The sequence below is a fragment of the Prorops nasuta genome, unplaced genomic scaffold, assembly GCF_024137725.1.
Source record: "Prorops nasuta isolate Cenicafe-Biocafe unplaced genomic scaffold, Cenicafe_Pnas_1.2 PNAS00014, whole genome shotgun sequence".
Lineage (NCBI taxonomy): Eukaryota > Metazoa > Arthropoda > Insecta > Hymenoptera > Bethylidae > Prorops > Prorops nasuta.
Window position 1 is genome coordinate 2,759,909 of NW_027116811.1, and position 13,268 is coordinate 2,773,176.

The 13,268-nt window shown below is 43.6% G+C and overlaps 1 protein-coding gene across 1 annotated transcript; it reads left to right on the forward strand.

Annotated features, from left to right (window-relative positions):
* The first annotated feature begins 990 nt into the window (after positions 1–990).
* On the forward strand, positions 991–3,926 carry LOC136778689 (proton-coupled amino acid transporter-like protein CG1139). The gene is made up of 9 exons (XM_066735788.1): positions 991–1,207; positions 1,299–1,371; positions 1,743–1,874; positions 2,095–2,190; positions 2,280–2,552; positions 2,646–3,063; positions 3,125–3,303; positions 3,396–3,552; positions 3,618–3,926. Exons 1-9 carry the CDS (start codon positions 991–993, stop codon positions 3,924–3,926), a joined length of 1,854 nt encoding a protein of 617 aa, XP_066591885.1.
* The last annotated feature ends 9,342 nt before the right edge of the window (positions 3,927–13,268 follow it).

The following is a 13,268-nucleotide window of genomic DNA, read 5'->3' on the forward strand; positions in this document are numbered from 1 at the left end:
ACAATTAATATAATAACTACTGCTTATACAAATTTCACATGTGCAGTTGAACAGAATATATTCAATCCATGTGCTTGTCTAAAAAAGTTTCGTTATTAAACTCTGACTAAGACTTGACATTTCTGTTAATTGGTCCGTGTTTACTTTAAGCGAGTGAAAGAGACAGAGATTTTTCGTTCGCTCGAGTAATTTTTCAAAGCTTTAAGCTTCGCGTCGAATATGGGATAGAATTTATTTGTAGGTGAAAACAAGTGGTATAAAAAGGAAAATAGGAAGAGGAATGAGAGAGAGAGAGAGAGAGAGATTTTAGAGCACGAAATATACGATGGTTTGGACAGGCGGTGGGTGGCCCGCGGGGAATTTGCGGATCGTCCAGGAAAGGCTCGAACGATTTTTCGAGCGCATTTCCGGTTTGCCAGCGGCTCACGCGGCTCTTCCGCTTCGATTTCCGTTCGAGCAAGCAGCCTCTGCACGCGCGTGTCAAAATAATATTCGCAAAAGCTTTTTCCAGGGGGTTGGAGAGGCTGGAAAGCGGCGAATCGGACTTTTCCGCTGATTTTCCAACGTTGCCAGGTCGAGCGGATCGGGCAAGAAAAAAAGTCACGAGTATACATATATATATACATATATGCGCGGTATATCGATTGAGCTGAACGGTGTGTAGAGAGAATAAGAAGAAAGGAGGGATCTTGGTAAGTTGAGCGAGAGAGATGGGATAAATATATTATAACAAAGAATCCTAATGCACCTTGAGAGGTTAATCCCGAAAAATGCTTAAGAAGGATTTATAATTGAGAAAGGGAGTTGTATCTCACCCTCCTCCCCCCCCCCCTCCCCTCCTCATTCTCCCTAGAGAGTGGAGCGATGTGACGAGGCACGGTTGAGCAGTATGAAAAAGTAGCACGGTCGTACGATATAGAAAATCGGGGACGTCCCGTGGTTACGGACTGTGACTAAATCCGCGGTGCCCATGCAGTGTTTACACTCGAGATGATGCGTCCTAATGCTAATACGCCATTCCGCAGTGGTCGCGTTTCGTTTCTTAATGCTCAATCGCAATCCAATGAAAAGTGGATGAATGCCTGGCGATTATCAAGTCGAGCGGTCCTTCTCAATGTGTCCGTCGAGGCGTCCGCGCGCGGTGTCCCTGCTGCGCCAACCGACGCGACGCGACGACCAGTTAAACCAGCCAAATGCTGCTTCGGTTGTATCCTCCTCCCCTGCGCGTCTCGCTCGCTCGCTTCCTCGACTCTCTTTTAATCGCGATAAATGGAAAAATCAAATGTAACGATAAATAGCGACGCTCGCGCTGCGGTTGGTTTTAGCGGTCGAATTAAAGCTGGGCCATGATCCTTTTTATCCAATCTGCCGGTAAATCCCCGGGGAAAAAGAGATCTTCCTATAGGTCTATATATATATATATATATATAGGTACTAACACTATATATAGTAAATATAGGAAACCCGGTCAGCTCAGCCGAGCGAGAGCTGCACAAAACAAGCGAGTTTAGCAACTCCCTGAAAATTAGTCCCAGGATCCAGCTCCTGTACCGAAGGTGTATATAAGATCGTCGCTAAACGCCGCAGAAATCGTCCGTGAAAATCTAATCGATCGAAAAAGCTCCGAGCAGAAAGAGATCATTGTCCAGTGAGGAAAACAACTTTTCAAGGATTTTCCTCCTTTCAATCCTCGCCTCGACGCGACACGCCTAAAATCCTCAGAGTTCCATATCTTCTTTCAGAATTTGTCTCTTCGCGCGTAATCGAAATCGAAATCGTAAATCCTCACCAGATTCACGCGACGTTCACACCTCTCGACAAACAACGAAACTCAGCGAAACCAACGAAACGAAACAACCTATAGACCGAAACGTGTATCTTTCTTCTTTTCAATCTTGAGACATGTAAGTATATCTGTGTATATATATATATATATATCTATGTTTATATATAGGTTTGTATACAAAGATTCTCTGGAAATCCCCCTATTACTTTGCCGGAAGGGAGTAGCTGCTGATTTGCTCGGATTATAATAAAAAAAAAAAATCCAGCTTCGCGTGTAATGCTGTAACCTGCGTTCAAATGGATTTTCAGGAGCCAATATGGCAAGAGAAATCCTGGGACGGGGGGAGACAACGATGATGATTTTTACGATCCTTTCGAGCATCGCGAGGTGGACAAGCCAGTTTCGTAAGTTCCTCGTATCGCTCTTATAGGTATAAGACGAGAATTCCTTATACGTCTCTCGAAGGAACATTCTAGTCGGTTTTCTTTTGCAGGGACCTGGGGACAATTACGAATTTGATCAAGAGCTCATTGGGTACAGCGTTGTTCGCCATGCCAAACGCTTTTGCATGCGTTGGATTGGTGAACGGTATCATTGCCACTGGTATCCTGTGTTTCATCATAATAGTTTGCGCTCACTTTCTCCTTAACACGCATTACCTCATGTGTTCTCACCTGAAGAAGCCAACATTGATGTACGACGAGCTTGTCGTTGCCACTTTATCCCAGGGACCACAAAAAGCTTGGGCATCGCCTACTACCGCCACGTTTGTTTCTATATAGTTTCAAAAATATATTCATACAGTATATAGTACATTCATAGAGAAACACATACATCGATTAAGAGGAATAATGTATAGGATCATAGTGGACGCAGCCATGATGCTCTGCTACTTGGGAATCGGATCGGTTTACATTGTCTTCGTTTCCGGAATAATTCACGAAGTGTTCGGTTTACCGCGGCCCGAAGGACCAAACTATAATACTTTCGTATTGTTCCCGTTCTTCATGCTCATGAACATGATGAAGCATCTTCGTGCAATTGCACCGATTTCCATGGTCGGCAATCTATTGTTGGTCTCGGCTGCTTTGATTGGAATAGTCTACGCTCTGAAAGATGGAATTGGCGATACTTGGGTTCCGATAGTCACCACTATAAATACCTATCCCAGATTCGTCGGTACTGTTATCTTCAGTATGTCCTCACCGGGTGTAGTAAGTATATCAATTACACATTTGTCATGCAGCAAACGTAAAAAGCAGTTTATACCGTTCATAGTAACACACACACACTTACACACACAAAAACGATTACATACGAGAAACCTTTTTATCCCAGATTCTAGCAATAGATCACACAACGAAAAACCCCCAAAAATACGGCAGACTTTTAGGATTGTTCGATTGGGGAATGATCGTCGTTGTTGTCATGCAAATTTTCGTTGGTTCCATTGGCTACCTGAAATGGGGCGAGCATTCTCTCGGAAATTTCATTCGTAATCATCTTCGGAACGACGTGTAACTATATAATTATAGTTTAAATTATTCGCTTAAAACAGTAGCTTATTGATTTCGAGCCAATAAATTCAGCACATTTTTTCCATCTCCAGACCAACACTGATAGCGCTCTTCATGCAAGGTTTATCGATTTATCTCTCCTACGGATTGCAGTGTTACATGCCGATTTCGCTGGTGTACTACAGGTATATATTACCAAATCTGGAAAAGGGTACATTGCACGGAAGTCCGTATGTCTGGGACTTAATCGTACGTGTCATAATAACCTTTGTCACATGTAAGTTTAAGTTTTTCTCAAATCAATCTGTTTTAAGAAATTCTCATCGGAATTTATATTGACTCTCCTGTACTCTTTTTTTCTTTCTGCCCCACAATCAGGTTTTCTGGCAGTTTTCATACCGTACCTGGATCTCTTCATGGGTCTGGTCGGTAGCGTATGCATATCGATGTTGGCTATATTTTTCCCAACAATTCTCTTCATTCTCGTAAACTACCAGCAATACGGAAGATACAAATGGAAATTGATTTTGGCTATAACGATCATGGTAATAGGTCTTTTCGGTTGTATAAGTGGTATGGTTACCAATTTAATTGTACTAGCAGAACACTTTTCTCATTATTAATCTTGTATATGATTAAAAGAATCTTCTTGCACAGGCTTAACACAATCCTGCTTTTTTCCTCAGCACTATAGATATATAGCATATATGTACAAAGCTGCTGTTGATATGTTACGAAAAAATGAGGGGTCTCTCTCTCTCTCTCTCTCTGCCAAAGGGAGCGACGAATATAATAATCGCGTCAGATCAGCGAAGCGTCCATAGCTCGGCTTATCGCGCACGCGTCACAAAGAGACCTATAAAATCTGCAGGAAAAACGGGAAAAAGTTGGAGAGAGGGAGAGAGAGACTCGGGCTGCTAAAAGAAGACGGGTAATGACGATGCGCGAATATCGAAATAGCTTGGTATATATATATAAGAGTGTAATCGTGCAGTAGAGAGGCATCGCGTGAAAGGATTGCTGGATCCTTTTCAGCGTACCGTACACCGGGGTATGTTTTAGCTTAGCTGAAGTACAGTGAAGGTCCCCCTATTGGCGAGTTAGAGCAGGTGTTAATATAGCGTAGAATGCGTCAGAGTCGTCGACGACGGCAACGAGGGGCGAGGGTGCTTTGGTATATAGAGAGGGACGTGGAAAGTTGTCCAAAGAGAGGGAGAGAGAGAGAAGCAACCCCTTTCGCAGTGGCTAAACTCCCTAGCTTTTCCCTCGACCACCCCCGATCCCGTCTGTCTGCTACTGCTTGCTTGTCCGTTTATCCCTTATTTGCCAGTTGAAGGTGCAGGAGACGTTCATTAACGGAACTATAATCGCGCATCAGCTACATAATTATATATACATATGAAACCAAATAATCCCTTCGATACAATTTTTCCCTAATGACATTTAAACGATGTAATTGATCCCTGCGCAACTCTGCTTAATTACAGCCGAAGAGAGGACTACACCTGTTGGAATGCCAGGACGATTATCGGCTGCTGATTGGACGGACACGTGCGTGTCAATTGCGCCAATCGGAGGGAGCACAACGTCCGTCTTTCATCTTCCCTTTCTAATTAAGCACGAGTGGTGGTCGCTGAAATCCTTCTCTGAATGTTCCCGTCGACCGAGACACGTGCAGCTAAACGCTCGCTAATTGTTGCCACCATGACGCGACGCGCCAATTCTTTCTTTCGCCTCTAGAGCGACAAATTTTAGCACGCAGAGACTGTACATCATCTGTATAATAGCAAATAATCTATGCTATCTATATGTCGCGTATATTAATCGAATTTATAGAGCAGCATCTCATGGCACCGCGTATAGCAAATCAGAAGAGACTCGGTCGTGATTCTTGCTGGCTTTTCTTCATTCACCATTGGCCATTTTTCACAGACGGAGTCTGTCGATCAGTGGCTGCTTTGTGCTATCTACAAATAAGTATATATATATATATCTATATATATATTTCACAGAGATTGGATAACGGCCACGAAAGGGGATAAGCAGATATTAACCGAGTTTACAGCAAGCAGCAGCTCATGGCACTGCGTAGCAAACCAGAAGGGGCTTGCTCGCGGCTTTCCTCCTTGAAATCTTACCGAGCATCCTGGCGTGCTCCTTAGCCGACGTTCACACCGTCGGAAAGCAGCATCCTTATCTCGAGTTTGCAAGACTGCCTTCGGTAATAATACCCGTGCGCGCTCTTCGATACCTAACCCTTATACAAGCGAATCCCGTGAAATATGGTTAAACCTTACCTTACCCCGTATACTCACCGACGCACACGTACATGCAGAGCTTTCCTTCTCTAAGATTTTCACCCTTTCAGAGGACCTTATTGAACTCTCTTATTGCAACCACTGTTCGTGGAGATTTTCCGCGAAGGCGCCGAGTATTTCAGAGTTATCATATCGATGAGGTTTTCGCTATTTATCGTCCGCAAGCGAAAAAGGAATCAAGGGACGGCTCTTTGCTTGCGGATTATAGCGCGCGCGGGCGCGCGCGAGAAGAGAGCAACCGTTCGTGAGAGGACGGGGCGTCTAAATTTGGGGGCGAAGAGAGACGAGGCGCGAGACGCGAGGCCAGGAACTTTGCCAGGAGACGAGGAAACGAACGAGCGTGGAACGAACGAACGAACGAACGAGCTCGCTTCATTATATGCGACGCTCCACGCTTCGTTTGTCCCCGGAAGTCGCGCTTTGCGATGCCACCAAGAGAAACTCTTCGGAGGGGTGCGAAGGAGGGCTGAATTAATACAATCACGGGATGCCCGCCACTCGCAGCCCGCCGCTCTAGGCCTCGGAATATAACCAACCACCCCTTTGCTTGTCATCGAAATTATACGCCTCCGACACTCGACGACTCGACCTCGTTTACGATTCCTCCTAGTCCTTACCCTCCTCGACCATAGAAAACCATTCGCCAGGCGAGCGCGCGCGCGAATCACGTCGAATCACCAGCTATTCCAAGAAAGCGTCGACTTCCTTCCGGGATTCTGCTCCCATCGCTCATTTCATCCCCTAAAAATTCACTCGGCTCGCAAAAATCCCGGAAAATTAGAATCCTGGAGAATGGGAATCTGCTGCAGGAAAATTCAAGCAGGCCTGCCGAAATTTCGCTAAATTACAATTAGAAGCAATGTCATGGAGCGAGATTCTCCGGGCTGCGGTGAAAACTCGGGGTTTTCTAGTGGGGTAGACGGAAATTCCGTCGTTATCGAGACGCAGAACCGTTAGGCCACCCTCTTTCATCCCAGCGATTGCCTCTGTTCCGCCCCCAACCGAAAAATCCCTCAGTCGAACGTGCATATTTCCATTTGACACGCTTGGATGGTCTCCTGATTTTATTAAAAAAAAAAAAAAAAAAAAAGAGGGGTGAGAAAGAAGAAGAAGAAGAAGAAGGAAGGATGAGAGATAAAAAGAGACTGCATGGCCATAATGTTCCTCTCCTGTATCAGATTGATAATTTTGAAAAATAAGAGAGTACAGGAGAGATTGGAAAGGTCGTGGAAACGATAAAGTCTTGATGTTATGATGAATGAAAGCTGAGAGTTCGCGACGACGGTCAGATTGGAATTGTGTCAGAGTGAAACGGTGCGAGGTGGGTGTGCGGGCGTAGTCGATAAAGGTGACAAATGTTGGATGGTAAGGAAAGGGGGAGGGGGTTGTGTGTTTAGAGCTCGGTGGCAACGGGAAAGCACTTATGGGGCTCGATTCGCTTTATGGTGTTTCTTATCGGTTCGCTGCCAGGCCATAAACGCATCTCGCCAACGTACACCCTCTCTGTGTATATGGTATACATATACATCTATACATATACGTGCAGTTTTACCGGCGCATTTACACGTGGCCGCAGTTTTTATCGTGTACCATGGAGACACGTACACACGATACCTTATGCGATACGCGCCAATACTTACCTTAACAACGTGACACACGGTATATATTTATATATATTTATAATATATGAAATTTATATTAAATACTTATACTGTTCGCATGGATCTATACATGTACATATATATAGTACAGCTCTTGTTTGGGTGTAGATCCATAAAAGGAAAATATCCTGCACGCTATCTTTCGACCTCGGTGGGATTAACGCTTGGAAAAAATTGCGGCTATCGATTAAAAACTAGAAATAGTGTCAACAGACTTTTCCTATTATCATCTCCATTTTCTGCAAGAGTAAGAGTAAAAGAGAGAATGCACACGATATATCCGTCTGTTGGCTCGTGTATCTACCCTCGTTGGATAGAAATTTCGCAACGGGGGTGATTTTCCGCGGGGGATGGCCAGCCCCGTCCTCGCTTTAAACCTGATTGGATGTAGAGTTATCTCGCGCTGCGTTACTTCCGGATGATTGGTCGCTGCGGTCGTCATGACTACCTCACTACCACTACCACCACCACCAGCAGCCAACACCGGCAACCCTCGACACCCACGTGGCCCGCTTACACCCCCTCGGCAACCCCCTTGCGTGTTCAGATAACGCGTCCCCTCTCCTCTCCGCTCCTCTCCTCTCCCATACTCCTTCCCATTCCCAATCTGACCAACACCATGCACCTTTCCGCTATTTCTCTCTTTCCTCTTAAATCTCTCACATATCTCTTTATACTATAATAGCTGCAATATACACATATACATACGATACAGAGAGTATATACGTATATACACTCTCTAAAATCCTCTCCTCTTCCACTTTCGAATCTCGCCCCGCCACGGAAAATTACAAGCATTGTTTCAAGGGTCGCGATGATAATCTCTTCGAGGTTATTGTTATTATTTATACGAATGTGCGGACCGAACCACGTGACGTACATCGCGTGGACAGGATTTGACCAAGAAATAGTCTCGCACGATTGGAGCGAGACCTTGAAGTGGCGAGGAATGTGATGTGGTATAAGGATCGAACGGTGGTTGGATTTTTAATCGATAGGTCCAGTGTATATATGTTGTTTATATAGATTGCTGCAGGAAGAAAATGAGTGGAAGAGATTCGAGTTTACCAAGTCGAGAGATCCATCGATCTCCCACAGATGGAGTGATGTCTAACTGGCAAAAAAGGGATGGACCAATTTGTTATAGCGTACAGAAGTGTGTAGGATTAGTCTCGCTTTCGAGAGAGATTTTGCTGGGAACAAAGGGCGACGCGACGCTCGCAGGGCAAACCATAACACGTCATAGTCGATTGTGGATCGACTGGCACTGCTTGATTTGTCGTAGGAAAAACTGACGACACGCCACACTCGACATCGGCCCGAGACGAATCCCACAAAAGTTGACGTCTCCATTTCTCCTGCCTAAATATATATTGTATATAATAAAGAGAGGGTTTCCACCTCTCTCTCTCTCTCTCTCTCTCTTGACAAATCAGACTGAAAATTCGCCAAAGAGAGACCGGCACGAGTCACGCCCCATCTTAGCTGGCCCTTTTGTCACCCAACCCAACGACATACAGTCCAGCCAAGATTTATTGCGGACACTGCGTCTGCATTCTCATTTTCCACGCTTCGCTCGTGATGTTCAACCCCCACCCCTTCCAACAATCTTCATTCAGCATATTCCAATATCTAACCAGAACCGCGATGTCATCGTTTCATCCGACGGTTTCATCATCAAATGTCGCGAATTCACCATTATTACCCTATTCGTTCCTGTACGATTTCAGCATTTTCACTCTTTTCACGTAAAATATTTAATTAAAGAATTATACTCTAAGCGCGAAACACGTAACTGCGTAGAAAATAGTTTTTTACACGAGAAGGCGTAATGATTATTGTTGACATACGTGATTAGCTGTAAAAATGCACAATTTTTCTCGCGATCATTTTATTCTAAGCAGTTTTTTCACCAACTTGAACCTTTGATAAATGGGCGTAGATTGCTTTGTTATAGTTTTAAGTTGATTTTTAAACTAAAAGTATAAGAAATAATGAGGATTATTTATTTCGTTGGTAAAACTTGTTTAAAAAATATAAAGCTATATTTACGATGTCACAGATAGTACATCGAGGGTCGTATCGGAAAATCAAATTTTATTAGCTGTATCCTGCAAATTTGTATATAGGAATATATATCCACACGTATTTATAAAATTCTGTAACCTGCAAAGTACCTATAGTATTTATAATACTTATTATTCTTCTATATATAGAGCTGTAAGATAAAAATGTGAGTAAAATAATCATCGCAACGTTTGGATAAATTAAGGAATAAATAAAAACACTAAAGTGTTAAATTCTACAAGAATGTCCACGATTGCAATTGGTAAAGAATTCACACATTCCTCTCATCTTCAACGAGTAGAGGACTTATATGCCTGTACAAAAACATGATAATATTATAAGAAGGCATAGAAAAAATATCTACTTTATTATAAACAAAGAAACGACTGTCTCGAAAAAGATTGTTCACTTGCTTCGCTTCACGGGGAAAAAACTAAAATACATATTATGCAGAGTCTATTTATTCCCGCCGCTGTTTGCTCCATTGAGAATGATTTGGTTCCTTTCTGAATAAGGTTGTCGCTGGTGCTTTAGTTATAGCGGGCGAGTCGTGCGCGATAAAGTTTTCCGTTACATAGAATTGACAGGGTTTTGACGCGCTCCGACAGTTTGAACGTTGAAAAGAGGCCGAATGCCGTTTAAATTCTTACGCAAAAAGTGTTTGACGCGTGGCATGGGGCCGTTTGGAGAATTACGTTGTCCATTAAGCGTGGCGCTGACTTTCATTCGGCATGGATTAATGGCGCGAATGCTTCGGGGCCGGAATTCTAGCTGACTCTGGCAGCTGCCATCTCGATGATAATCACTCCAACGCAGAGCAGTGTTTCATCGGGGGACACTTTTCATGGAATACATATATCCAGTTGGCACCAAACTAACTCTTCTGCGAATTGTCCCATAGAGGCTCGTCTGCGTGTGGGTGAAAATTACGGGATAATCCATTCGGTCGATTCTCTCATTCGTTACATTGAAAATGTTCGCTTCGTTTATTCGCTCTACACAGGCTTTTCTGCGTACGTACGCGTGTATATTGATTTGATTGACGTTAGGTTGTTCTCTTAATTATCCTTGTAGAAATAATGGCGTGGGTGGAGTGTTGGGTTTCACTAGTATAGTCTGTCTGTACTGCCCCGAAGTGCTGAGTTAGAGAGCCGTAGATCGATCAGTTATTGTTAGCGACCAAGCATGCGTTGGATCGTAGCTGCACTTATTTGCCTCGACACCCTTTTCGTCGACGCACTTCTGTCATTTCCATGAAAATTCAGCAAGCCGAGTGATATATCGCCGTCCTTCCCCTTTTTCATCGTCGCGCAACACTCGCGCGTAAATCGATCCGGCAATATAGCAGCGATAAACCTATATATTTCTCTCTGTTTGTTCTAAATCTTCGAGCATTAAAATTCTTTGAGTTTTTTCAGGGATTGTTATACATGTAGGTGTCACTATCGAAATTTCACGGTGGTCCATTTCCCATCGTTGGTCATCTGTCGTTCCCGAAGAAATTGGCATGCGTGCAGTATACTCGTCGGTCGTATAAAATGTCCCGTCCTCTTCTCACCGGGTCATCCAATACTCGAAGGATGCATTTTTTCTCATCCCGACGGAATAGCGTGAAGTTTAAGGGCTACGCTATACGGGCGTAACGTTACACTTCTGGGTGGCTCTGGCTGACTTTCACGAGACAATTCTTCCTTTTGAAATAGCCCGATCCCTCTGTTATTTCCTCTTGCCTTATCCTTTATAGTGGCTCATCTACACGGCTCGCTAATAAATTCATTAAACGTGCTAAGGTATCTTTTTTGTCCCCTTTTTGCTAAGTCTAACAAATTCCATTATATTTATATTTTCATTCAACGCATGGTTTCGTAAATTTAAGAAATTTCATGTGTATATCTTATAATTACGTAACTATGTAAATCGTTAATGTGGAAACTCCTTAAAATTATTTTATATAAAATAAAAGAAAGATATTCAAAAGATACTTTAGGAATAATAAGTTGAAGTATATTGTACACGCAATATATGAATACGATGTAAGAGACTATAAATGCGAGTGGTATTAAGCCTATACAAGGATTTTTTGGAGGCTCTCTTTATTCTAAGATTTTTTTCTACCAGCAAGTACTCGAGAATCCTTGAAGAGGATGGGATTCCAAATCCAGGACGTATACTTGAAACTTTTGACAGTGGATTATAGATACTATTAAAAAATCCAGCATAAACGCTTTTCACCTCGTTTTCTCGTAAGATAGTTTAAAGCGTTAGCTCTCTGTTAATGCTACACGTTATATAATATAGCAGAGAGTAAAAATTCTTTTTCGTATAAAAATCTTGACACTCGGGACGCGTTTATTCGTTATTATTGCGTACAGTGTACTACTATATACCAAAGCTTAGGGCTGCTGGCACTGAAAGGAAAGTGGGACGAGCGTGCAGTCCATAATAAGGGAGGATTTATAGTGGTTGCTTGTCGCTACTTCACTTTAATCCGCCAGAATCCCACGCATCCCCTCTCTCTCTCTCTCTCTCTCTCTCTCTCTCTAGGACGCACTCGAAACGCGGAACCCACAAAGTCTTCATTGTGAGAGATCGGTGAATACTGATTGTCCCAACATACAACACACGGAGCGAGAGATTATCGTATAGGAATTTTTGAAGGAGAAGAGACGTGTCGGGGGGTGGCAGTGGCAGTGGCGGTGGTACCGCAGTAGAATAAGTAGCAAAGTCATTCGGCGAAGGGTCATCGTATCGCAGTGGCGTCCGAGGAACAGAAGGCATCTGCGACCGATGGCACGATATTATAGGATAGGCGAGGAGCCTCATTGTGAGATCGGTGGCGCATAGTTGGGATTTCGTCGGTCCATTCTGGACTCGTAGGCTGCAGTTGTAGCTGTGATGCCTGTGACCAGCAGAAGCATGATTAGTGCGAGCACACTTGACCTGGCAGACCCATTGTCGAGGGGAGAATAGGAGGGGTGGGAGGTGGGGAATACCATTATAGCGATACCGAACACGGACACGAACACGAGGAACGGGCCATTATTCGACGCCTCTACCTTTACCAGCACCCCTCCTTATTACAGTCTATTACAGTATAGTAGATATATATATATATATATGGTAGAAATAGTAGTAATGGCCAGTAGCGGTAGTACACGCAGCGGCGGATACGCATGGAGTAGCTATATACCTATGTTCGCAGCGGCTAGCTGCAGGGGTTGCAGTTACGTACGACTGTTACGAGCGAGCTTCAGCCTGTGCCGCTAATGTGTGAAATTTTTGAGTAGGCAAGCGCGCGGCGATCTCGAGCGTTTGCAAGAACAATTTATGGCAGAGTCAGAGTGCGCAGTCTTCTTCCCCTTTGGCAAAATCGCGTCAGCATTTAGACTGCCTGGCAGTATATTAGGCGAAATACAGCCGGATATCCTCTCACAGACCATTACTGTTACCTTTGATCATCGCATGACCAGAGTGGTTAACGCTGCGTCATCGGAGCATGAATTTCTCTCTATCTGCCGACCGGCATAATTTACAATCCACCCCTTCTCGCCTCTCATTCGCGATTATCACCATCGTGTCTACCTTTCGCTCCTTCTAAACCAGATTTTCACGAGTATCGAGTTTCCCTGTGTAACACTCTATATACATATATGATAATTAACGCAATCAATTATACATATACATACCCGTGTGTTTACGCTGCGAAAATAATTATAATTATACCATTATATATAAATATGTAGCATCCGACGTAGGTGAGATTCAACAATTTATTCGCGAAGACTATATTACGGCACCAAGTGACTTTTAGACAACTTTTAGACGTCTTTTAGTTAATTGGATGACTAAAAGATATCTATAGGACAACTTTTAGTCAAGTGTACTGTATGGAATATAGTGTATGAGCTACGCAAGATGT